At 47.9% G+C, this 27,209-nt stretch overlaps 2 protein-coding genes across 6 annotated transcripts in view; one reads left to right on the top strand and one right to left on the bottom strand.

Moving 5' to 3' along the window:
- The window catches only part of TMEM138 (transmembrane protein 138), a 66,147-nt gene extending 55,627 nt beyond the window's left edge, over window positions 1-10,520 (bottom strand). The window contains exons 1-2 of one of the 3 annotated variants that reach the window (XM_085648518.1): window positions 10,407-10,520; window positions 4,928-5,106 (exon numbers count right to left, since the gene is read on the bottom strand). In XM_085648518.1, the coding sequence (XP_085504644.1) occupies window positions 4,928-5,055 (128 nt within the window). In that variant the 5' untranslated portion in view covers window positions 5,056-5,106; window positions 10,407-10,520. Of the gene's footprint in view, window positions 1-4,927; window positions 5,107-9,759; window positions 9,861-10,192; window positions 10,306-10,406 lie in introns of those variants that run through there. The other 2 variants (XM_085648520.1, XM_085648519.1) reach the window with 2 other exon arrangements.
- The window catches only part of CYB561A3 (cytochrome b561 family member A3), a 163,538-nt gene continuing 146,802 nt past the window's right edge, over window positions 10,474-27,209 (top strand). The window contains exon 1 of one of the 3 annotated variants that reach the window (XM_085648515.1): window positions 10,474-10,597. The gene's annotated coding sequence lies outside the window, so the exon portion shown is untranslated. The remainder of the gene's footprint in view (window positions 10,598-27,209) is intronic. The other 2 variants (XM_085648514.1, XM_085648517.1) reach the window with 2 other exon arrangements.

Below are 27,209 nucleotides of genomic sequence, written 5' to 3'. Positions count from 1 at the left end.
TGTGGTATTGACTTGTCCGATATTCTGCTGCTGTATTACTTGTGCCCTCTGTTGTATTCCTTTTTGTATTCTGTGCCTTCTGCCCATATTACTTGTGCCCTCTGTGATATTCCTTTTTGTATTCTGTTCCTTCTGCCCGTACTACTTGTGCCCTCTGTTGGATCCCTTTTTGTATTCTGTGCCTTCTGCCCATATTACTTGTGCCCTCTGTGATATTCCTTTTTGTATTCTGTTCCTTCTGCCCGTACTACTTGTGCCCTCTGTTGTATCCCTTTTTGTATCCTGTGTGTTCTGCCGTTTTACTCTCACACCGTAGCCCTCCAGCCTTCCCGCCGCTACTTCCCCTGCGGCCCCACTCCCGCTCACCCATTCGTCCCGCTCCCGCCTCCCAGCTGCTCCTCCCTCCCACCTCCCTTTCTTATGGCGGCTGCTGCGCAGCCACGCCGCTGGCACGCCAAAGGCAAGCCCATCTGCGCCTGGACCGCACCCAGCGCCAGACCACCTGGCCCCCGCAAACACCACGACACCAGACATCGCTATAACGCCAGCACCTTCCATGTACTCAACACCGGCTGATCACACACCTTCTTCTGGGACACCCCGAAGCACACCCATGGACCCTTCTCCTGCCGGAACTGCTGCTACACCAGTCTCCAAACCACCACCACGTCCACCGGAGTAGGACGGAACAGCCTCCGATGCATTCTACTCAACACCCGCTCCGCCCGCTAACAAGCCATCGAACTCTGGGACCTACTCGACTCCTCCTCCCCAGATGTCGCCTTCCTGACGGAGACCTGGAAGAACCCCTCCTAGTCACCAGACTTCGCCATAGCCAACCCTGACGGCTACAAGATCACCCACAGGGACCGCACCAACGAAACAGGAGGAGAATCGCCATCGTCCACAGAAACACCCTCAGAATCTCGACCAGCAAAGACGACACGCTTATCGCCGCCGAACACCTGCACTTCCAGATCCCCTGCCCCCCCCCCCAGACAGAAAAGCAGTCTGGTTCACTGCCGACCTCCAGGCATCCAAGCAGGCCTGCCGTAGGCTCGAGAAGAAGTGGCACCACGAACAGACACTGGACAGCAACACAGCCTACAAGAGAGCCATCCGCAGACACCACCAACTCATCCGAACCACCAAAAGGACCTCCTTCAAAGAGCGCATTGACAACAACGCACAACAGCAAAGAGCTCTTCAACATCGTGAAGGAACTCTCCAACCCCAGCTCTAACTCCAACGACATCCCGCCATCACAAGACCTCTGCGACTCCCTAGCCACCTTCTTCCACCGCAAGATCGCAGACATCCACAACAGCTTCAGCAACCAGGCCCCCCGACAGACACAGACCTCAGACTCACCGCCCCCCCAGCTACATCGCCCCCTGCTTTCTTGGACCCACGTCAAAGACGACGACACCATCAAAATCATGAACACCATCCACTCCGGCTCACCATCTGACCCCTGCCCGCACCACATCTTCAACAAATCAAGCTCCACCACCTCACCCCATCTCTGCAAGATCATCAACAGCTCCTTCAAGACCGCCACCTACCCGGAGAGCTGGAAGCACGCCGAGATAAACGCCCTACTCAAGAAAACCAAAGCAGACCCCAAGGACCTCAAGATCTTCCGGCCCATCTCCCTCCTCCCGTTCCCGGCGATAGTCATCGAGAAGATTGTCAACAGGCAACTGACCTCCTTCCTCGAAAAGAACAACATCCTGGACCCATCCCAATCTAGATTCCGCAGCAACCATAACACCGAAAGAGCCCTCATCGCCGCCACCGACAACATCAGGGCCATGCTGGACAATGGAGAAACAGCGGCCCTCATCCTCCTGGACCTTTCCGCCGCGTTCAACACCGTGTGCCACCACACCCTCTGCACACGCCTCCACAACGCAGGGATCCGCGACAAAGCCCTGAACTGGACCACCTCCTTCCTCACCGGCAGAACCCAGAGTGTCCGCCTCCCCCCATTCCGCTCTAAAGACACCAAGATCATCTGCGGCGTACCCCAAGGATCGTCCCTCAGCCGACACTCTTCAACATCTACATGGCACCGCTCGCCAACATCGCCGATCGCACGACCTCAACATCATCTCATACGTCGACGACACCCAGCTGATCCTCTCCCTCACCAAGGCCCCCACCACCGGCAAATCCAACCTCCACGAAGGAATGAAAGCCATCGCCGAATGGATGATGAACAGCCGCCAGAAACTGAAGTCGGACAAGACGGAGGTCCTCATCATCGGATCCGCCCCCTCCGCCTGGGACGACTAATGGTGGCCGGCTGCGCTAGGATCGCTGGGGGTCATCCTGGACTCTGCATTGTCAATGACCCAGCAAGTAAAAGCCGTCTCCTCCTCCTGCTTCAACACCCTCAGCATGCTCCGTAAGATCTACAGATGGATCCCCACCGGAACCAGAAGGATGGTCACCCAGGCCCTTGTCAGCAGCAGACTGGACTACGGCAACACTCTCTACGCAGGAACCTCAGCCAAACTCCAGAAACGACTACAACGGATACAGAACGCCTCATCGTCGACATCCCCCACCACAGCCACATCACAGCCCACCAGAAAGACCTGCACTGGCTCCCCGTCAACAAGAGGATCACCTTCAAGCTCCTCACCCACGCTCACAAAGCACAACACCAGACCAGCATACCTCAACGAACGACTCACCTTCCACACCCCGAACCGCCAGCTTCGCTCCGCTGACCTCGCCACCGTCCCCCGCATCCATCGAGCGACCGCAGATCGTTCTCCCACCTCGCTGCAAAAACCTGGAACACCCTCCCCATCCGCCTAAGACAGACCCAGGACCTGCTGGCCTTCAGGAGACTCCTCAAGACCTGGCTGATCAAGCAGTAGCAGCACTCCCACCCTCCCGCCCCAGCGCCATGAGACCCTCACGGGTAAGTAGTGCACTCTACAAATGAACTGATTGACTGATTGATCATCCCATCTTGGACTGCAATTATCAATGCCTTCCTCTCTCAAAGCCTGCCAATTCAACCCCATCCTAAAAAAAAACAATCTACGCTGGATCCTGCTTCTCCTGACAACTATAAACCTATAGCCAATATCCCACTCCTTGCTAAAGTTCTGGAGAAATGTGTCCAACAGTAGCTGAGCCAACACATCACCAACTTCCACCTACTGGACGACTTCCAATTCGGGTTCACACTTGGTCCCAGAACTGAAACCACCCTCCTCCACATCGTGGATGATGCTCTCCAAGCCCTTGACCAATGTAAAACCTGTCTCCTAATCCTCCTAGACCTATCCTCTGCTTTTTATAGGGTCAACCATGAAAAACTCCTTGAACGCCTCAAAATCAGGATGGGACTGGATGGCCCCGATCTTGAACGGTTTAGGTCCTTGAATCGTTCTCAGAGATTCCTAATCAACGGCAACCTACCCGCTCCCTCTCCGTTCACGGTTGGAGTCCCCCCAAGGATCAACTCTGTCCCCCATCCTCTTCAATCTCTACCTTGCACCGCTTTCAGAAGTACTACGCACCGCCAAAATCTCCTACCACATGTATGCCGACGACACCCAGATCTACATAAAAATCTCTTCTCCCAAGGACATTCTTTCCCTGAATGAGGCCTCGAAGCTGACTGTCCGTTGGCTCACCTCTAACCAGCTCAAGCTGAACGCTAAAAAAACGGAATTTCTTCCAATCTCGCCACCTAAAACCAACCCCGACATCCAGGAATGGATCAAGGCGATCACAGCACTCAACTGCCCGCCAACCATAGTGGACTCTGCTAAATCCCTTGGAATTACCCTAGACTGCAGATTGAACTTGCGCTGCCACATTAACTCGATGGCCAAAACAGCCAGATATCACCTGAGCTACCCAAGAAACCTTAAACCTTTCCTTGACGCTCCTGACCTGAGAATGGCAACCCGGGCTCTAGTCATCTCCAGACTGGAATATGGATGCTCTACCCTCGCAGGTCTTCCCAAGATCTCCCTGGCACCATTAAAAGTCTGCCTCAATGCTGCCTCCACACTCCTAACAGGCTCAAAGAAATTCGACCACACATCCCCTCACCTTAAAGCTCTCAACTGGCTTCCTTTCAAGGCCAGAATCCAACTTAAGCTGGCTTGCATCACTCACAAGGCGCTATACTCTAACTCACCGGCATTCCTCGCCCAAAAACTTGCAGTATCCGGAGGAACCAGAAAATCACGATCCGCCAAAGACCTCTTGCTCCAACCTGCACGCTTGTGAAAAAAGAAAAAACATACAATCGGGCCTTCTCAGGGGCCGCACCAAGAATTTGGAACTCACTCCCGCCGCCATTCGAAAAATTCCGTCCTTGGAACGCTTTAAAATTGAGGCCAAAACGTTCCTTATGGGCAAATTCCTCTTCTAACGCTTCATCACAATGACCTCAGCGACCTTGTGCTACCTTCCTGTGGGCTCTCCCGGTGTCCGGATGACACCCACCTGGCAACTCTGGGCATCCCACCCTGGATCTGAGACCGCCTGTCTCTTGCAAAATGTATCTACCTGTTTTTATCCTAACTGTTTCCTTTCTATGTTATCCCAAATGTATCCACCCCCTCTAAGTTCCCTTGTATACTACTTGTCATTCCTGTAAAGCGTTTGGATACCCTTACGGGTCTGGTTCGCGCTCTATGAAAAACTTTAAATAAATAAAAATATAAATAGGTGGTCACTACAGGATTAGCGAGAGAGGGGAGGCATAGGATGTGATTATATACAAAGAAGCAGGGACGGAGACACTAATTGTGAGGTTTTAAGGAGAAGGGCGGTGACATACTCCGAGTAGCAGTGGTTATAAATGCGCAAGGAGAGACACCTAGTGGATGTGACTGTTTGAGTACACAAAATTACAGAGGGAAAGTCCAAAAGGTAAAGCTGTACTTACATGAAAAGCACAAGCTGTATGACAGACACAGTGCGCAGCAATTCAGAAAAAGAGTTAACAAAGAGGTCATAGAGGAGCAGCAAGAACTGCAAGGACAGCACTAGGCTGTAGTTGCTGGTCTGAAGCATCTTCCTGCAGGGCTCAGCATCCAGAGTCAGAAGTGAAGACTGTCATCCTCGCTACAAAGACAGAGAGAGTGTGACAGTTAGCATTTAGGCAGACACAGAAGCTTGTGGGTTACGGAGAAGGCGAACTGGCCTGCAACACCGCACACTACTTGCTGTATCTCCTATCGGTTCAAAATACCAGATGTGTTCATATTATGCAGAGACTGAAGTACAGATGGATATATACCTGTACTAAAAGAGCACGTGAACATGAAAGGAATTTTTCAATCTCATCTATGTTTATTCAAGTTTCTAGAGGGATGTATGCACACACACTGAAATGCTTGACGATTCTTGCATCTCTCCCACAAGATACACTCCGAAAGTCAACAGCGTTTAACAGTTTAGATAATAAAGTACTTTAAAAAAAACTAAAAGTCTGTACCCACATGACAAAGGAAGGGAGAGACAACTGCAAATAAAGTAAAAAGAAGAAAAACGCTCACATCCATACAAGTAACAATCCAGTCTTTTTCATCCTTTATCTAGCCCCTTCACCACAATCTTTGCCACCTCGGGCACTGTGCAACCTTTGATTCTGTTGGCATGTGATGGACAGAACTGAAAGATCAGGCCTATCCCCCTCATTCCATGCCTTTGTTTCTCCTGTATACAGTGCTCGAACGAAGGGAAAGAAGGGGGAATCCTGCTGGATCTCAGTTCCGGCAACTATTTCTGGTTCGGATCTGGCATCCGGCTGAACAGTAAAACTTGTTAAATTTGTCTTGGTGTTATTTTCTGACATTGGGATATAATTCACCCGCACGTTGTCTGCATTTTATTAATGGCAGCAACCTGCAGACAGTGAGGGAGCTTTCCTATTTTCACTTCCAGCCAGCACAAAACAAAGGCCTGATTTAACCCCTTCGATGCTGCGCAGATTCCGCCGCTGTGCTGACGGAATCTTGCGCGGGCGTGGTCATGACGGAATGGTTCCGTCATGAGCACAGCTCAACCGTGGGTCATGACGGAACCATTCCGTCATGAGCACCGAAGGGGTTAAGGGGCTATAAGCCCTTGTTGTGTTTAAGTATCACACTGTCTAGGAGCTATCTAGAACCTATTATCTAGAAACCAATGTAATGGAAGAAAACAAAGGCAAAAAGTTTATCACTTCACAAGTAGTTTATAGAAACTATGACATGGAGGCAGGTTTTTGACTTTGTTCAACCTCCATGTAAGAGATAGGCATGCAGTGTAAGATTTAGTGTCTGTGAGTGATAACACAAATACGGATTTAAATGGCAACTGCTATTTTTTATGTAATTATTTTACAGCACTATTCCTCCCAGTGTATTGTGTCAGAGTGATTTACATCACACAAAGAGGCATAATAAATGAGTATGTAAAGCAGCACAGGAAATGTTACAAAAGGCAATGAGTATTATAAGGGGTAGGAGTCACATATCGGCCACACTTGTAGATATTAAGTTAAGAGTGAATAGTCAGGACAAACACACAGCCAAGATAAAAAACATAACACAGTGATTGTGGTTGGCTTTACTTACAAGACTTTATTACTTCCCACAGACCCTTCTTTCCAATCTTGGAATAACAATAGATTGAGAAACAAATAAGGATCTAAACCCATCATTTATAGTTTGCATGTAGGTCTATGACACCGGTAAATAGATCACTGTGACATATCACAAGGACTGCATCATAACCTGGAAGTAACAAAGTGATCACAGTGGGAGAAAAAAAATTGTCCACTTACCTATATACATTAAATATTAATCTGTGAACTGCATGTTACACGATGTACTTTGCAGGGGGCACATTAACCGACTATGCTACTTTACGAGCTAGAACTGCGGTATTCATTAGAGTTGATTTACAGTTATAATGATCCACTCAGAATTGCTGGGCACACACAAATCTCTACAGCAGTTGTCTTAACCATGTAAAATATGTAAAAATGCAGCCTGTTTGTGGGTGGTCAATTATGTAAGCTAGAACACATTTACAGACGTGCATGCTCTTGTGGCCTATTACTTTAAATGTATATGTTAACTGCTAGACTAGACTCTGCGTTTCAAGCTCCATCCCTGTGACTCCTCCACACCTTGACTTTCAATTTATGGGTTCTAGAAGGTTTTTTTTTTCCAATTCCTGCACCGTCTGTACGTCTCGCTTCTTCTAGTTCACCTTTCTTGTTTAATATTTAACAGCCCACCCATTCAGATTTCCATCCAGAACCCTTCTGGGCTCTGTTGTTCTCCCTTTACTACTGCCCAGCTCCACCTCAAGAAAATATGTGTGTTGACCGCAGGCCTTTAAGTGGGATAAAAAAACTGAGGGGGGGTCTTTCAAAGGGGCACGGCCAGTGTAATTAAGGGTGTGGCTTAAAACACGTAAGCTAAAAATCTGTGCTTAGCATGGTGTGCCGCCCGACTTGTAGTTTGCTGCTTCTGTCATTGCATCCAGATCTATGATACAACAAGTAACATTATACTTACAACAAGTCAGGACTATTGGCTTTGTCAATGGTTGTTAGTTGCATAAGATAAATAAGCAGCAACTATGGCTTGTATATAATGTTGAAAAAGCTTCCACCTAAAGCTCTGGTGACACCAGGACAATGTTGCTGCTCCTGAGTTTCAAAAGGAGAAGGGAAATCCAGAGAGAAAATGACTCTCTAAAGTAGAGGTCTTCAAACTTTTGTAGATTGAGCCCCCCCAGCTGAATTTTTTTAGATGTTGGGCCCCCCACCACCTGACAGAAATTTCTGGAATCTGGTACACTACATAATCGACTGCCATGTGTATATCATGGGCCATATTCGGCAAATAATGTTTAACACAATAAGAGTGTTTAGTAAACTGCAGGTTTGTGAATGGGTGTAGTGAAATGACAGAGGCTTATTACACAGCTCAAAACACAATTTTCCAAGATAAAATGTGCACAAATTGTTTTTACTAGGGTGCTGTGTCTTACACATGACCTAGATTAATAATAACACCAACAACATAAATGTGTGGACCCGTTTTGATCTAAACTTTGTTATGGTTGTTGCATGAAACAAAAACATTTCTCTGCAAATAGTAATACTCTCTCACATCAATCACATTAAAAATAAATGAAACAAAACAGTATTTAAAAGAATCTGTTTAGGAATTATTCCAGGCCATCAGGGCAAAAACAGAGCTGCCTCTATCAAGGGAACCCCTGAAAGGCTGGATTGCAGTGCATGTAAAAATGTCCTTTTGTAATTTAGGACAAAAACCTTGATGGGGCACGACATGCCCATACTTGTGTACAGGGGCGCAACTAGACCCGAACTTCGGCGGGGGGGGGGCGGGGGGGGATCGCTAACACTCCCATCCATGGCTGGCCCTAGCACTGGACGCACATAGTGCAACGACCTGTTTTGGCACCCCTCCCCCATTTCCTTCTTCTCCATGAATTTCCTCACTAACCCTCACCAACAATGCACCCCATCTCTCTATAGCACCTTTCTGGCAAACATCTCATTTTTTTATAGCGCTACTCATAGTTTACCCACACTCAGTTCTTTGATCTGCATGGTACACGTTCTTTGTAGCAGGCACATTAAACCTCTGCTCTGTGTGGGTGTCAGGAGTACCCATGTGAGTGCACGTTGAGTGATGCGAGTAGGGTGAGAGGAGTGACTGTAGGGTGAGTGAGGTGACCATATGAATTTGGGTGCGGATGTAAGTGCAGAGTGGGACAAATGAATGTATGGTTAGTGATTGTCTTATTTGAGTGAGTTTGCATACTGAGCAGTAAGGGGGACATGTGAGTGAAGTGTTTCATGAGTGCAGGGTGAGTAGTGTGCTTGTGTGACTACAGGGTGAGGCACAGGGTGAACAGCACAAATGCATTGTGAGTGCAGAGTGATTGATTACTGAGTTCAGGGTGAGCGGGTGATCAGTGTGAGCGCAGGGTGATCAGTGTGAGCGCAGGGTGATCAGTGTGAGCGCAGGGTGATCAGTGTGAGTGCAGGGTGAGAGGGGGGAATGGTGTGAGTGCAGGGTGAATGGTGTGAGTGTAGGGTGAATGGTGTGAGTGCAGGGTGAACGGTGTGAGTGCAGGGTGAGAGGGTGGATAGTGTGAGCGCAGGGTGATCAGTGTGAGCGCAGGGTGATCAGTGTGAGCGCAGGGTGATCAGTGTGAGCGCAGGGTGATCAGTGTGAGCGCAGGGTGATCAGTGTGAGCGCAGGGTGATCAGTGTGAGCGCAGGGTGATCAGTGTGAGCGCAGGGTGATCAGTGTGAGCGCAGGGTGATCGGTGTGAGTGCAGGGTGATCGGTGTGAGTGCAGGGTGAATGGTGTGAGTGCAGGGTGAATGGTGTGAGTGCAGGGTGAATGATGTGAGTGCAGGGTGAATGATGTGAGTGCAGGGTGAATGATGTGAGTGCAGGGTGATCGCTGTGAGTGCAGGGTGATCGCTGTGAGAGCAGGGTTAGAGGATGGATGGTGTGAGTGCATGGTGATCAGTGTGAGTGCATGGTGATCACTGCGAGTGCAGGGTAAGCATGAAAGTGAAGGGCGATTGGGAGATTTAAGAACTCTGCTCTAAAGGATTTCCTCTCCCCTAGTACGCTCACCTTGCATTATGTCATGCCGTAACTTCTCCACTAGTGAGCAGTGTGAGCATGCGCACACTAGTGAGAAGTGAGCAGTCGCATATCAATGTGCTCACCTGCCGTCATGCCGTAACTTCTCCACTAGTGATAAGTGAGCAGCGCATACCGATGTGCTTGTTGTCACTTCGGTCCGGAAAAAACGGGCCGCCTGGACATAAAACAGAGCCCGATAGAGACCCGTTTAGAGGCCCTCTTTAAAAAAACTGCCGGTGCTCAGCACCGGTGAGACCCGGCCCACTTAAAGCCATGGTTGACCGCTACGGTCACAGATTCGAATCCATGCGGTCTCTAGCTTTTTATCCTACCGACATCGACAAAACGTCATCTGTTATTCAGCGACATGATTCCTACGGGAGAAAGTGCACTTTATAGATACACGTAAGGGTTTGGACCCTCTCCTTCTCTCTCCACGCCCTCCCAATATCACCTACCCTTGGTTCCCTTCTTTCTTCCTCTTCCCTCATCATATGGACTTTAAACTAATCATACCCACGCTTCCCATTCACTGGCAGCACTGTTTATCTTAGGGTTTAGAGGTGTTCTAATCTTCCAGACTCCTCACTCCCGAGGGGCACCTCTTACTCGTCTCCTCATCCTCTAATCTAACGCTTTGCCATTTCTAGCATCTTCCCGCCTCACGTCCGCCAGTTCCCCTTCATTAGCATCTACTGAAATCAGTTCTACCCACTCCTCCGGTTCTCACCTCTTCAGGGTTTTCAGCCACAAGCGTCATGGAAACAGCAACATCCGACTAATTTAGCCCCGCCTCTTCCGAACACGGAACCAGCACTTCTGATTCGTTCATCACTTAAACGAGCATTAAAATCCTACAACTCCCAGAAAGCCCAGCTGCACCACCAGGAAGTGCGTACTGAGGAGACCCCGACAGCGGCGGTGAGCAGTGTTGCCAGTGGGCTATTTTCCGCAGAACTGGGCGATATTTTACCCATTGTTGCGGGAATTAACTCTCCAGGCGGGCGGGGGCAGAAACTTGGGCTTTACTTGGCCCTGTGCGCGTAAAATCTCGGAGGGGGGCGACGCAGCCAATCAAAATCCTGCCGAGCCCCCGGATTCAGCATAGCGGAGCCGTCAATCTTTCATAACACGAAAGCGCTATCCAAGACGGCGCTGCTAAATGCTTCTGGCCTCGTTTGTATGGATTTCCGCGTAGTAGTGCCGTGGCTTCTCACTTTAGTTACTACCAACAACAACCTGTCCTAGGCGCCGAATTTTAGGCCACATCTAATGGGGCATGAACACCCCATGAGGGGCAAACGAAATTTATTTAGTGCATTTTTATAAAGCGCGGACGTTACTCGAAGGTGTCAGAGCGCTGTACAATAGAACCAGTTACGTTACAAGAGAAAAGTGTTACACAACCGAACATCACAAAGATAAATAGGAGACTTAAACGGAAGGGGACACAAACACAAAATCCAACACAGCACGCAAAGGTGAGGAATGTACAAGAAAAATAAAGGAGAGAAAAAAAACAAATTTACAATGATGAGCGAACTTCCTAGAGGGGCCTGAGAATGACAGTCTTAGTTCTGAAAGTGTCTTTGGAAGAGAAGAGATTTGAGGTCCGCTTTGAAGATCCGGGTAGAGGAGGTGGCACGGAGCAATGGGGGAAGCGAGTTCCAGATTCTCACCGCATTGCCTGAGAAGGATTGCGCCATCGATCTTTCCCTTTTGAAGGAGGGGGGGCTCAAGCTGAAGCTTTTCCGCATTGCGAGAAGGTCTAGAGCCTCCGGACTATTTCAATTTATTCGCCAGATAACGAGGGGAGGACGTGTGCAAGGCTTTGTGTGTGATGCAGGCAGTTTTGTAAATAGATCTTGCCTCGATCGGGAGCCATCGAAGAGAGTACAGGATAGGCGTGACATGGTCACTTCGTCTAGACCCTGAAATGAAGCGAGCTGCTGAATGGAGGATGGATTTGAGAGGGGAGAGTTGGGATTTGGGTAGGCCCGTCAAAAGAGAATTGCAATAATCCAGTCTAGAGAGAACCAGCGATTGTACCAAGGTTTTAAGGTCTTTCTCCAGGAAGAGTTGACGTATCCCCCACAGAAGGCGCAACTGGTAACGTGCGTTCTTAGCAATAGAGTTGATCTGGTGCAGGAAACCAGGGTTCGAGCCTCGATGTTGCGTCCACATCATGTGATTCTGGGCAAATCACTTAATCTCCCCGTGCCTGAATGTGTAATGTAAATACGGTGCTATGTAAAGCGCTCCAATACCTTCGGGTCGAGTTCGCACTATATATAAATATGCACAAAAAAAAAAAAAGTATGACACTTAGGGATTTAGCGCTGTCGACAATGATGGGTTTGTTGTTGAGTAAGTTCAGCTGATCCTTCCAAGATTTAACAGGAGGAGGGGAGAGAGAGGTAGAAATGAGGAGGAATTCAGTTTTGGCGGGATTTAGAATGAGTTGGTGAACTAACATACAGTTATGAATAGAGTTGAATAGTGAGAGATCGTGTGCGGCAGACACCTTGAGGTAGATTTGGGTGTCATCCGCATAAAGATGGTAATGGATCCCAGATTTACTTAGGAGGTTCCCTAATGGTTCCAGGTAGAGATTAAACAAAGTGGGTGCCAGGATAGAACCTTGAAGGATGCCTTGACCTACAGCCAATGGAGACGAAAGACTGTTTGCTATCTTGATCATATGGGATCTGTCCGAGAGGAATGAGGCAAACCATTTAAGCACTGTGCCATCTAATCCCATTCTCTGTCGAGGAGGGTGTTCTGATTACCCGTGTCAAAGGCTGCAGAGAGGTCTAGAAGAATCAGAAGACACGATTCCCCAGAGTCAAGTATATGCAGCGCATCATCAGTCACTGGCAGCAGGGCTGTTTCAGTGCTGCAATTTTGGATGAAGCCAGACTGGAAAACGTCAAGGAGATTATTGTCCATAATATGTAGGAAAAGTTGTTTTGCAACACATTTTTCGGTGATTTTCGAAAGAAAAGGGAGGTTTGTGATAGGGCAGAAGTTGTTGAGGTTGTTCGCATCAGCTGAGGTTTTTTTTTAGAAGAGGGGTAAACTGTCCTGATTTGAGGGCAACAGGGAGGGAGCCTTGACTGAAGAAGAGATTAACTAGCCTGGTCCAGTAAGAGAGAGTATGGGTGTAGAAATCGATGGCGATGACACTAGGGATGGGGTCTAAGGAATGGTTGGAGGGTTTAGTTTCCAGGATGCATTTGAGGAGGTCATCTTCCGAGATGACGTCAACGTTCTGCCAAGTGACTAAGGATTTCCGCTCCTCAATGGGGGTGGGCGACCTGATCCACCAGTGCTTTGACCTTTTCATCAAAAAATATAGCGAAATCTGCTGCTTTCTTTGTGGAATCCTCAGGCTTAATGGTTAGGGGAGAGCAGTTTGGGTTTTTGATGAGGTCAAAAAGTTTTTTGTGTCTGTTTTTGGCTGAGTCAAGGAGGGATCTGAAATGTGATGCTTTTTTCATGGAAGATGTGGTTGTGATATTTGGGTTTTGCTGAACGTAAAAGAGAGAGATTGGAGGTGGATGGAGATTTTCTCCAATGTTTCTCCAAGATTCTTCCTTTCATCATAGAGCGCTTTATTGAACCAAGGTGCTGAGGGTGTGGGTCTTTTCCGTTTGCTTTGGAGTGGAGTGACATTATCGATTTCGACTGCTAGGACTGAGAGGCACCGAGAGGCGAGATCGTTGACATCCACGTTAGGATCTAGTCTAGGAAGTGACCGCATAGCAGAATCACAAAGAGTGTCAAGATCAATGTTTTTAGTGTTGCGGAACCAGGTAGTAGCTCTTTTAGGTTGGCCGAGAGTTATAACATACAATAGGTTAAAACGGAAGGGAATGAGGAAGTGGTCGGCAGGTCTGCTTTGGATATAACAAGGTCCAGAATTGAGCCCTTGGAGTGTGTAGTTTATGAGCAATGTTGGAAGAGATCATTGGCTGAGAGAAAGGTGGCAAGCTTGTTGGCAGCCGAGTCTTCCAAAGAGCCCCAGTGGAGATTAAAGTCACCCAGGAAGATCTGTCTGTCACCTTGAGAAAATTGGTCACTGATAAAGTTGATGAGTTCCTCCACAAAGGAAGAGCAGTTACCGGGCGGGTGGTATATGGCATGGAATCTAAAGGGTGAGTCGTGATGTATTTGAAGTTCTAGGGATAGGCATTTGAATGTACGGAAGAAGGTGGTGGGGGGGGCGGTTTGAAGGGAGTTTCTGAAGATGATAGCGACACCGCCCCCAATTTTGTCTGTTCTGTCATTTCTGACGATAGAGTAGTCAGTGGGTACCAGAAGATCAAACAAAGTATGAGAGGAGTCCTTAAACCAGGTCTCAGTGAGGGAGAGCATGTCAAGATTATGGTGGGTGATAGTGTCAGAAATTTCCAGTTTGTGTTTGCAGATCTGCAGTTGTGGAGCAAACAGTGCAGCTCTGACGCAACAGTTTTGGTGATGGGGGTGTTCGGGCTGTTAAGGGAGATAGGGATTAGATTCTTGAATGAGGGTGCCCCGTGAGAGGGAGGCTGGTAAGTTCTGACAGAGTAGATGGTCTGAATAGTGAACTGCGTAGAATTATTAGGAGAGGAAGGTGGAGGGGGAGTGAAGTTGGTAGTCTTGTAGCTGGCCAGTAAGTTGGTGATGTCTGCAGAGTACAGACTGTGGTTGGCTTTATAGGGGCGAAGTAGCAAGGAACTCCTCAGGAGGATATTAGGGAAGGGGGACAACTTGGTGCTTAAAAGTGAGATGGACGCTACAAGCTGGGAAATGTAAGAGATGAGAGAATCAAGTTTATTTTCCAGGGAGAGGAGGGCTGAGCACGGAGTGTTGGGTGGCTCGATGGATAAGGGAGGGAGTGCAGAGGGTGAGGGAGGACGGGGAGGGGTGGGGAAACGGGATACAGGAGGGAGTGCAGAGAGTGAGGGAGGACGGGGCGGCGTGGGGGAACAGGATACGGGAGGGAGTGCAGAGAGTGAGGGAGGACGGGGCGGCGTGGGGGAACGGGATATGGGAGGGGGTGCAGAGGGTGAGGGAGGGCGGGGAGGGGTGGGGGATGGGTGGGGAGTTGGGGAGCAAGGGTAGAAGGTGGGGAAAGATGGTGGACGATAGGAGTCGATGGTGATACAGTGGTGGGAAGAGAAATATTTTTACTGGTGTTGAACAGATGGGAAGAGTAGAGATCATAAGTAGGGGGAGACAGTTGAGGAGTAGGAGGGGGGTCAAATAAAGGCCAAAGGTACGGGGAGAAAAGAGGAGAGGGGGCTGTACAGGGGTGGAGGGAGGGGGATCCAAGGAGGGCCAGAGGTATGGGGAGAAAAGAGAGGATGGTGCTGGACAGGTGCTGTAGGCTATGAAAGGTGAATGTAGGGGGAGAGGTAACGGGTGGAGAGGGGGAGATTTGGCTAGATGGCAATTGAGGGAGGAGTAAGGGACTGCAAGGTCAGAGGGAGAGACGAGGAAGGAATTACCGAGGGGGGGGGGGGGGGGGGACATGATTGGGAAGCCAAGGATGAGGAAGGGGAGGTTGAAGAGAGATGTGAGGTGGAAGAGAAGAATTAAGGGTACGGGGGATGGGGAAGAGTGGAAAGGGATGAGGTGAAAGGGGGAAGGTAAGGAAAGTTGATCGGAAGACCAGATTGTAAGAAAGGTGGAATAAGTAGGGGGGAGGTGGGTTGGATTAGGGGGAGGCGAAAACGTTAAAGTATTGGGCAGATGCAAGGTGGGGAGGGGAAGTTGAGGCCGGAGGAAAGGCAGACGAGATAGGGGAAGGAACATATTGGGAAGGGGGTAGAGTGGGAGAGGAGGGAGCAAGAGCAGAGGGGAACAAAGGGTAGGCCTGTGACTCTTGGGAGAGCGGCCTGATGGAGTATCGATGGATCGGGGGGGGGGGGGGAGGGAGAAAGGGGAGGAGCTAGAAGAAGAATCGAGGTAGATCATAGTTGTATGGGTTGGACAAAGGGAGTGGAAGAGATGGTCAAAGAGAGAGAGAGAGAGAGAGAGAGAGAGAGAGAGAGAGAGAGAGAGAGAGAGAGAGAGAGAGAGAGAGAGAGAGAGAGAGAGAGAGAGAGAGAGAGAGGAGTCTGTAGCTTGAATCGTGACAGTGCCATTATTGTAAGGTGTAAAGTGTAATGGTGTAAAGTGTAATGGTGAGCGAGCCATTAAAGCTAGTGGAGGGGGACATTTTTAGCCGCTGTCCATGCGGGATAGATGAGGAGGAGGAGGAGACGTTGAAGGAATTGGAGAAGCTGGTGGGACCAGGAAGGGATATCTTGAGTGAAAAAAAATGAAGTCATTTTTGAGCTTCCCTAGGCTTCCATTATGGATTTGGACAACAAAGAGGGAATCAGGGAATTGTTCAATGGTGTTGTGATTGAATCGTTTAGCTGCTGCTTTGTAGGCTTATTTATGACTGAAAATGCGGCGCAGATCTATTCCTTACCAAATGCTTGGTGTCCTTTTGAGTCCACCGAAGAAATATTTAAAACGCTGATATGCGCGGCACAACCAATGTTTTTACCTCATTTTAAAAGTCAGCATGAAATAACCTTAAAAGCCCTGGTGTCTTAGCACCTTCAAGGCCTGTCCACCACAATCCATACCGAAGTTCACCTCCAGATTTGCAGGCAGGCCTACAAAGCAGCACACCCTAGAGCAACAGTGGCTCTGTCACTGAGGTCACAGGACCCTTGAGGTCAGTCCACCACAACCATTGGTACCTCCATTGGCCTTGTTTCAGCAGGAGTAGTGCAACTCACCAGGTATCAGCAATGCAGGATTTGCATGCACACCAAACTAAGGAGATTATTTACAAGGGAATGGCGAAGTGTGGCGTTAAGCAAACATTGCTAATGCCACACTCCACCATTCTGAAAATGTAGGGATGCACCGTATTTACAATGGTACATCACATCCCTGCATTTTCTCTATCACTAAACTCAGCTGCCTAGCACCAACAAATGCACACTTGCACCCATAGTGCACGGGTGCCTGCGTTGAGTGAATTATTATTTATGTGCAGGAAGGTGTCCCTTCCTGCACATATACAATCCAGCATGGCGAATTATAACTTCTGTTTGTGCTGCATTGCGAAGCACACATAAAAGTTGCAAATCATCATTTTTTAAATGATTGTTTATGTGCAGGAAGGGATACCTTCCTGCACATGAACAATCCTTCAAGGCGATTTGCTGTTTCTATGTGTGCTGCACAATTGAGCACACATTAAAACAGCAAAAACCAGAAATTAAGCATTTCTCCTCGTTTCGCCATGTTAAGACCAGGTTTTCCTTGGTCTTAATTTTGGCGTTGCCTCTTATTCACGCCACCCTTGTAAATAGGGAGCAGCGTCAAAATCAATGGATGTTGCGACGGAACATAGGCCAGCCTGACAGACATTCTTCTTGTTCAGGTCAGGCAGGCAGGAGCTGGATATGCCTTAAATGCGCAGACTCCGGACTGCCTGAGGTGAACTTTGCCAGGCTGAGGATTTCACAGCCCTGTTGGCGTGACCTCCTCAGTCTGGCAAAAGTGCCCCGAGGCCCTCCCCTTGTGATGAAGGGGAGCACCACCGATTGCCTCGGACCTAGACACTTCAGTTTTAAGCGCTGAAGTTCCCAGGGCAGTGTGTCGGAGGCACCTAGTCACTGAGTGGGGTGGGGTCAGCAGTGTCATTGACCCCATCCCACTGTGTGACGAGGTTGAGACTGTTGCCTTCCAATTAGCCAATGAGGTAAGGCAGCAGTTCCAACCCTTTTAGGCCCTCTGAGGCTTCCCTCTTGGAGAGTTGCAGTTAAGGTAAGTTGTATGTGTTTTTTTTTTTTTTAAATGTTTCATTTGTGTATGTATTAATGTATGTGCATCTAGCTAGCACTATATAAAATTCAAATAAATGTATACATTTATTAGTGTTGTGAATGGGTGTGTGCTTGTGTGAATGCACAAGTTTAAGTGAGGTGTATTTGCATGTGTGGCCACCGCCCCCTCCCTGGTAAAATTACCGGCCATCACTGTTTTTAACACGATATCCTTTTGTTATTTGCAGTTAATATGCCACAATCCTTCTAATATAGCACAATAAGGCATTACTTTATGGTTATATCTTTTTATTATTTTGAAAAGACAAGCAAAACAATAGTCGCCACCTACAACTACCTGCCGGTGTGGCTCATTCATATTAACTGGACTTTAAGAGTATAGAAAGAAAATAAATAGAAGAGGGGGGGGGGAGGTAGAGAGGTCTATTTCCTACAGGTGTGTATGGTGGGTCAGGCAGGCATCGTGACCCGGGCGGGTAAGGTCAGCTACCATCGTTGGTCCTTTGGGGTGGGGATGGATGCCCCTTAGTGAGCCGGAGCACTCGGAGATATATCTCGGATGGCATTACTTTAGAACTTTTTTTATCAATATTTTCTAATTCCAAGGTTGTTGAAAAGGGTTACTTTGGATAATAAAGACTTATTAGCACACTCAACAACTGCATAGTATTTTAATGCTGACTGTGTGTTTCTGCAGACCAAGTGCTCTTGATATATAATGCCTACAAGTGTGCATGATAAGACTCCTACACATTGCAGCCCTCACTGTGCACATGGGCAGTAGTGCTTTAATTTACAATTGGCATTTATATAACCATTGTTTTATGCACTCTCCTGGTAGGGCAAGGATTAGATGTGCTTTTAGTCTGAACACCTTAATGACTCCGTGACAGGCATTGTGAGAAAGCAGTATTGCCTTCAGCCTCGGGACTCAATCGTGCCCATCATAAATGTCTACTTGAAATCTGAACTCACCCAGACATGAAGGCAACTCATTTCACAATTTGTACTATAAAAGTATGTTTTGTGAAAATGGAACTAGAGAAACACATCATCTGGATAAAGGAAATATTCTTAGGGAACACTGCATAAAGTAAAACACATAAAATGTAAATATGGACTGCTTTGCTGGCATGGATTACATTAGGGTGTTTACAGTAATTGCCGAGAATGTAAAGTTAAGAGCATGAATAATTAAAGCCCTGGCTGAGTGATAGAATTAAAGGAGCCTCATGAGGGCCCAGGCCAATGGTAGTATGGGAGTGAGACAGTGCTAATGATGAAGGGGAATGGAGTGGGATGGAACACTAACATTATCAGTGGAGTTGAGGGAGTACCAATGTCCAGGGTGTCGTCAAAAGGTCTGGGAAATTGGGTAATTTTCCTTTCTACTCTAACAGCCTTGCGTTCATCTGTACCCCAAACAAACCCATCTGCTGCTTGCCAAGATAGGAGCTTTAGTCGAGCGATTACTGCAACACAATGGAAACCACAATATCCTCTATACCTTTTAGTGCCAGAGTAAGTGGTCACGGTAAAGGACTTTGGAACGGAGGGCAGGGAATCGGTTAGAGTAGGTGACTGTCTCTTTTCTGGCCTCTCCTTACAATTTAACTGGAAAAGTGTTGAACTCTCATCTTACTGTAGCAACCTTCAGTTTTTACACTGTTGCTTAACATTTACGGACACTTGTTTTGCACGAAAACTGCGTTCCAGATTTGTCTGCTGCAATTGTTATTTTTGTCCCATACTGTCATTGTAAAGTAGTTTTTTGTTGTTTATTTTCAGACCAGTACATAGAAAGTAAGCTATGCCAAAAAATTTGTGTTGCAATTACGTTAATACAATGGGATGTTTCTTAATATGTAGATCATTGTGTGGTGTTAATTCTGCATAACCTTTTCAGTATTCTTTTTTTAGAGCCAAATTGTTGAAATGGCATTGAAATTCCTATTCATAGACCTAAAGTGGTTTATAATCTGCATTTGTTGAGGTAATTCATGAATGCCAGGTTCGTGTTTGGTTCTGTGGTGACAGAACGACAAGATGAAAAGTAAAAGTGGGGACTGGTCCTGAAAATGAGTAGTTATTAACACAGCTGACCAGTTAACATCCTCCCACTATCTGTATATTGAATAGAATTTAGATTCATCCTTAAAATGTTTTCTGAAGACTACTTTTGCAAAAATTTGAGAGTTTCGACTTTGGGCTGACACTGGTCTGCGTTGGGCTAAATTTGGGCTGGCGTTTGTGCTGCTGCCGGACTCAGGACGTTTCGGTCTCACAAAGAAGTTTACCTAAGCATTAACACGGATTTGCCTAGAGTTACTCATTGCCCTAAACTAGGTATTTGTTCGCAACCATGGTCGACGTACTCCCTTATCTGGACTGAGGACCCAAGGCCTTTTGTCCCTTTCCATAGAAACCTCTCTGATTATATTCTTTGCTGGCATTCACTCTTGGACTTGAGAATTAAGCTACCTTATTGCCCTGAAGAAGCCCTTTTTATAGGGTGAAACGCGTTGGCTGTTCTTCTACATGTATACTAAGGATATTTGAATTATAAAAGACTTTCAATCAACATCTGAAGACTATATGTTATATTGTTTACACTTTACCTGCTGAATTTGTGCATTGGTGTGTTGCCTCTCATCAACTTTTTCTAATTATATTGATCTGTGGTCATGTGGCAGCTGACTATTTGAGGTGGACAACATTATCTTTTGTTTACTGTCGATGACGAGCCTAGGTGGTGCAGTTGTCTCCAACCCTGCTGCCCTTCTGTCTCTATTGCTTCCACCTCATTAGTACCAATTTAATAACAACATTCAGAAGTAAGCAACTGATATATGACCAGTTAACCTTTGTAAAGGACTTTCTACAGCAAGCAACCACATCGCCACATTTTTAGTAACTTGATCCGTTTGTAGCTACAAACATTTTTTTTGTTAAAATCTACAGATAATGCATTCTGTGGCAAATACGGCAACTCCATAATTATGCGGAAAAAACACGGCTACAGAATAGCATAATTTAAGTGGCCCTGTTATACATTATATAACTAAATATATAATAACTTTTTATTTTTTGGGAACCCCCCCCTTGTTTTATTTACTCCTAACTTTTCTTTACCACTACCCACCCTTATGCACTACAATTACTCTTATCTCCCTTTACCACTACCCACCCCATTATCCTAAATGTAACATTTAATTGATTTTTTTCGGAGGGCAACCTCCCCAGCCCCCACTTTAAAAAAATAAATAAATAAATCTCCTCCTAACCTTCCTTTATCACTACCCACTCATTAACCCTAAACTTACCCGTACCTCCCTTTACCACTACTCATCCCTAACCCATTAATTTGCCCCACCTCCCTTTGCCACTGCCTACCCCTAAACCACCTTCTTGCACAAATATATATGGATATCTTACCTATCCTTACTACACGTGTGTCTTGCTTCGCACTTAGTCAGATAATACAGAATACCACTATCCCACACGGTGGCTCAAACACGATGAAGCAATAAACATTACACCACATCCCCTGGAAAGGGATTTCACTTTATAAAATGAAGCACATCAAAGACTCCTTTCAGAATAAGGCTGGGGGTTTTATTTATGCAGTGCTCTCTAACAGAAAGGCTTTCCCAGATGTCAAATGAACAATATTCAAATGCATACAGAGATATATATGTATATGCAAGCAATAATAACACACTTGGTAAATACAACTGTTTTATGAATAATAATAAACACAAGCAGGATAGAACACTAGCAAGTTATACTGGACATCCTGCAAGAAATCAGAAAGCTATATACACTAAATACATCAAATGATTACCTTGGATGTGTACACAAAGTCACTCACACATCACAAAGTCAATACTCAAAGAAAACACCTCTGATGATTATAGCCACTGTCACGCATCACAATGACTGTTCTAGCCACTGGAAACTGAAGATGCATGCAAACAGTCACACATCACAATGGCAACAATCAGAAACAAATCCCCTCAATGGTTGCAAACACTGCATCTTAGCCCACTCCATACTGAGGGATTCACAGCCGGGGGTAAGAGCCTCAGCAAACCAGGGTTCTGCTGTACCGAAGTAGATGCGTCCATCCACATTCAGACTCCAAAACAATCCCGGTCTCCAAGTCAACAACCCTCAACTTTATAGTCTCAAAATACACTAGAAGGTTCTGAGAGACCTTATCTCTGCGCAAAGGAAACGTACTGGAATTGACCACTTTCCATGCAAGCATTCCAGGGCGCAAAGGGTTCCTTCTACATTCTCACATGTTCCAGCCTTTATCTTAACAAAGCTTATGAAAGTCTCCGGCAGTACATTCAACAAAAACAAAGCAACGTTGAATGTGAATACCTTAAACAACTTGAATAATCTGGGGGCCTGCCTATGCACACAAAAAGTGTCCTGATTCAAATCCAATAGTAAGAACTTCATATTACTTCCTGATGTACAACAAATTGCACATTTGTGCACCACTGTCTATAGTACTGCACACTATATCTCCCAATGTACAACATAATCCACATTTGAGCACCACTGCTCATAACATTGATTTTCGAGACCAAAAAGTACATTCCACATCGCTCTCTCTCTCTCTATCATGCTTTCAAATGCACATCTCACAAGCTGTTCTACTCTGTGACAGCTCCCACTTTAAAACCAAGAGAAATACAAAAGAAATCTTCAAGGGAAACATGCAGGTCATACATTTAGGCTAGGGTAAAATAAAACACCAAAAGTCAATTAAAATTATGGTAGTCAAAGGTCATCACACGGTTTCTAACCATGTGAGTGCCTCTAGCACTACAGCGTAGTAAAGGCATTAATGGAAAAGAATGTGTGCTAAAGCATGTTTCCCGATCTAGGCCTGCCACAGGGAAAATAGTTTTTGAGCTTGGTCGATGTAGGGACATGGTAACATACATTTTCTAAATGTCCTGTTTTTAAATATCGTGCATACACTCTTGTGGGCTACGAGGCGTGCATAGAGGTGGCTTACTAATATTTTAAAGGGCAGTTTTTACCTGTCAAAATGTTTATTTTAACAGGTTGCACTGCAACAGTCAGACTCCACAGGTTAAGCCTGAAGTAATTTTGTCACACTAGTGAATGGCACATTACGTGCTGCAGTCCACATTTGACAGTAAACTTTTCATGAACTGCATGTATTTTCAAACCATATGCTTGGTCTTATAGAAAAGTTAAAAACTCAAATCGGGGATTAGCAAATTTCTCCATGTGTGGGGTCAGAGCAGATATACTGGGCACTGGACAGAAGTGCCCCTGTGTGCAAAGTCTGAAAACCAGCAATATACTAGGGTCCAGCAAGAAGGTGAATAATTTTGAGTGACCACACAGTAAAGGTGGATTTCCTACACTGGGTATGGGCACAACGGAACAGTTTTAATTTGGCGGAATGGTATCCCATGCGGGGATGCTACTACGTCCAACTTGTAATTCAGGCCCTAATGTTGGTCAAGGTTTCACCTCCGACAAGAGAATATTTAACGCCCGTCCACGCCTGGACCGCGCCCAGCGCCAGGACCCCTGGCCCCCGCAGACCCCAGCCCACCCGCCGGACGTACGACGCCGCCACCCTCAACGCACTCAACGCCGGCCGAATCCTAGGATGCTACCGAGCCACCCCGAGACGCACCCACGGACCCTTCTGCTGCAACGCCTGCAAGTTCACCTGCATCCGGACCAGCACTACTCCAGCACCAACCAAGACGAGCAACAGCAGCAGCCACCTGAAATGCATCCTGCTCAACACCCGCTCCGTCCACAGACACGCCATCGAGCTCTGGAACCTGCTCGACACAACCTCACCAGACGTCGCCTTCCTCACGGAAACCTGGATGAACGCCTCTTCAGCGCCCGACATCGCCATCGCCATCCCAGACGGCTACAAGATCATCCGTAGGGACCGCATCAACCAGACCGGAGGAGGCATCGCCATCATCCACAGGAACACCATCCGCATCACGACCAACACCGACGACACCCTCGCACCCGCCGAGCACCTGCACTTCCAGGTCCACATCAACCCCAAGACCACCCTCAGAGGCACCCTAATCTACAGACCCCCGGGACCACGCACACAATTCAGCGAAGACATCGCCGACTTCATCAGCCCGCACGCCCTCCTCTCCGCTGACTACATCCTCCTCGGGGACCTCAACTTCCACCTGGAGAACAACAACGACCGCAACACCACTACCCTGCTGGACAACCTCGCAAACCTGGGACTCAAGCAGCTGGTCACCACCCCCACCCACTACGCCGGACACACACTCGACCCCGTCTTTTCATCCAGCAAGGACATCGCCTTCAGCCACGCCACCGGACTCCACTGGACGGACCACAGCTGCGTCCACTTCAGCTTCAGAAGGACCACGATCCACCACCACCAGCAACAGGTTGCACGCAGAAGCTGGAACAAGATCACAGCCGACCAGCTCGCGACCTCCCTGAGCATGAACCCTCCCACCAGCGCAACAAACCCAAGCCAGGCGGCCACCAACCTCGCGAAGTGGATCAGCAACTGCGCAGACGACCTCGCCCCTCTGAAGACTCCGCCTAGCAGACCCGGTAGCAAGAAAGCCCCATGGTTCACCGACGAACTCAAGAGCTCCAAGAAGAACTGCCGAGCCCTCGAGAGAACATGGCGCAGAGACCCAACACCGGACAACATGACTGCCCTCAAGCTCGCCACCCGAAAACACCACCAACTCATCCACGCCATCAAGAAAACCCCATTCAAGGAACGACTGGACAACAACGCACACAACAGCAAGGAACTCTTCAACATCGTTAAAGAGCTCTCCAACCCCAACGCTGGAAACAACGACATCACCCCTTCGCAAGACCTCTGCAACTCCCTCGCCTCCTACTTCCACAACAAGATCGCGGACATACACAACAGCTTCAGCACTCAACCGACGCACGCCACGACCGAACCACCGCCCCCCACCACCACCCTCCGCGCCTGGACCCCGATCAGCACCGAAGACACCGTCCGCACGATGAACTCCATCCACTCCGGATCTCCTACCGACCCCTGCCCTCACCACGTCTTCAACAAGGCCGACGCTGTCATCGCACCCCACCTGCGGGACATCATCAACACCTCCTTCGACACCGCTACCTTCCCGGAGAGCTGGAAGCACGCCGAACTCAGCGCTCTACTAAAGAAGCCATCAGCCGACCCCACCGACCTCAAGAACTACCGCCCCATCTCGCTGCTCCCGTTTCCTGCAAAAGTCATCGAGAAGACCGTCAACAAGCAGCTGGCCGCCTTCCTCGAGACGAACGGTTCCCTCGACCTCTCGCAGTCTGGCTTCCGGGCCAACCACAGCACCGAGACCGCCCTGATCGCAGCCACCGATGACATCCGAGCACTGCTTGACAACGGAGAAACAGCAGCCCTCATCCTCCTAGACCTCTCCGCGGCCTTCGACACTGTCTGCCACCGTACACTAGTGCAGCGACTCAGCAACGTCAGAATCCAGGAGAAGGCACTGGAGTGGATCATCTCCTTCCTCGCCGGAAGGACACAGAGAGTCCGCCTCCCCCCGTTCAGATCTGAAGCCACTGAAGTCATCTGCGGCGTTCCTCAAGGCTCCTCGCTCAGTCCAACCCTCTTCAACGTCTACATGAGCCCCCTCGCAGACATTGCACGCCAGCACAACCTCAACATCATCTACGCCGACAACACCCAGCTGATTCTCTCCCTCACCAACGACCCCGCCACCGCCAGAGCCAACCTTCACGAAGGGATGAAAGAGGTAGCCGAATGGATGAAGAACAGCCGCCTGAAACTGAACTCGGACAAGACGGAAGTCCTCATCCTGGGATCCTCACCCTCCGCCTGGGGCGACTCCTGGTGGCCCCCCGCCCTAGGCAGCGCACCCAAACCAACAGACCACGCACGCAACCTGGGCTTCATCCTGGACTCCTCCCTCTCCATGACCAGACAAGTCAACGCCGTCTCCTCGTCGTGCTTCAACATCCTGCGCATGCTACGTAAGATCTTCCGGTGGATCCCCACCGAGACCAGGAAGACGGTCACCCAGGCCCTCGTCACCAGCCGTCTGGACTACGGCAACTCCCTCTACGCCGGAACCACCGCCAAACTCCAGAAGAGACTCCAGCGAATCCAGAACGCCTCAGCACGACTCATCCTGGACATCCCCCGTCGCAGCCACATCTCCGGAGACCTGCACTGGCTCCCGGTCAACAAGAGAATCGCCTTCCGACTCCTCACCCACGCACACAAAGCCCTACACAACCAAGGCCCAGGATACCTCAACAGCCGCCTCAACTTCTACGCTCCCAAACGCCAGCTTCGATCGACCGGCCACGCCCTCGCCGCCGTCCCCCGCATCCGAAGAGCCACCACAGGGGGACGGTCCTTCTCCTACCTCGCCGCCAAGACATGGAACTCCCTCCCGACCCACCTCCGCCTGACCCAGGACCACCTCGCTTTCAGGAAGCAACTCAAGACCTGGCTGTTCGAGCAGTAGCGGACCCCCCTCCCCCAGCGCCTTGAGACCCTCTGGGTGAGTAGTGCGCTATATAAATGCTTTGATTGATTGATTGAAATTATTTGGGGTTTACGCTCTGTATTTGTAGATAGATGAACATACAAATCATACAGATGCAAGATTTGCACACACAGCAACCTACCAGATTAACTAGTCCTTAATGCTCAAAGTGCCTGCAGGGAATTCCTCATCAGAGGTATGAAGCACACATATTTATGTTTCAACAATACACTACAATCCCACTCATTAGAGATTTTACAGTCTCAGTCCTCAGCTGTATGTTAAGGTGTATTAATGATGCAGGCTGAGCCTTCATACAGGAGTGCAGTCAGGCTTTTTTTTTTACTTCTTATAGTAAACCAATCTTTTATGTTACAAGGATCTGACGGACCTACCCTTTGTATAACAAAGTTACACATATTTTAGGGAGCACATCGTCAATCCCTCTTTAGAGAGTACTTAGAGGCGCAGACCTCAGAACTCTACCTGTAGTTGTAGTGTAGAAGTACCACTGTAAGAGCTTCAGCAGGGGTATGAATTGTTGAATACACTTTCAAAACAACACAAACAAGTAGAGCTTAGCAGACCAGCAATCCCACCCCTTGTATAGCCATCAGATTGCATAGAATTAGGATGCAGAGGTATTGGACATCAAATACATCCACTAGATGACACCTATGTTACAGGTATGTGACAGAAATGTGACCAATTAGTTCATATAGATCTTAAAGGCATGAGTCCTTGACAACAGAGCTACTCATTGGGTTAGAGAGATATTAAAGGCATGGACCTCTTGTAGTAAATTCTTTCCCATATTACACATGCTCAGGCCAATGATAAAATTGCTTTCCTTCAGTTTACATATCTCGTAAAGGTTCAGGCATGTGAGAGAAACAGTATCCCCCATGTTACTCTGGGATCAAAGGCTCACACTTTGAGTAACAATTGACCTATTCCTCAGTGTACAGAGACTTTACAGGTTTAGGTCACACAGATGACATAGCCATCAGGTTACAATAATTTCACAGGTCCAGGCTTTCAATAATAAAGTTGTCTCTAATCTTACACACACATTACAGGATTAAACTTCTAACAACAAAGCTGTTCTCAAGT

This window comes from Triturus cristatus, chromosome 3_2, assembly GCF_964204655.1.
Source record: "Triturus cristatus chromosome 3_2, aTriCri1.1, whole genome shotgun sequence".
Classification (NCBI taxonomy): Eukaryota; Metazoa; Chordata; class Amphibia; order Caudata; family Salamandridae; genus Triturus; species Triturus cristatus.
The sequence above is the reverse complement of the archived record's forward strand: the minus strand, read 5'-3'. Positions and strand labels throughout refer to the sequence as shown.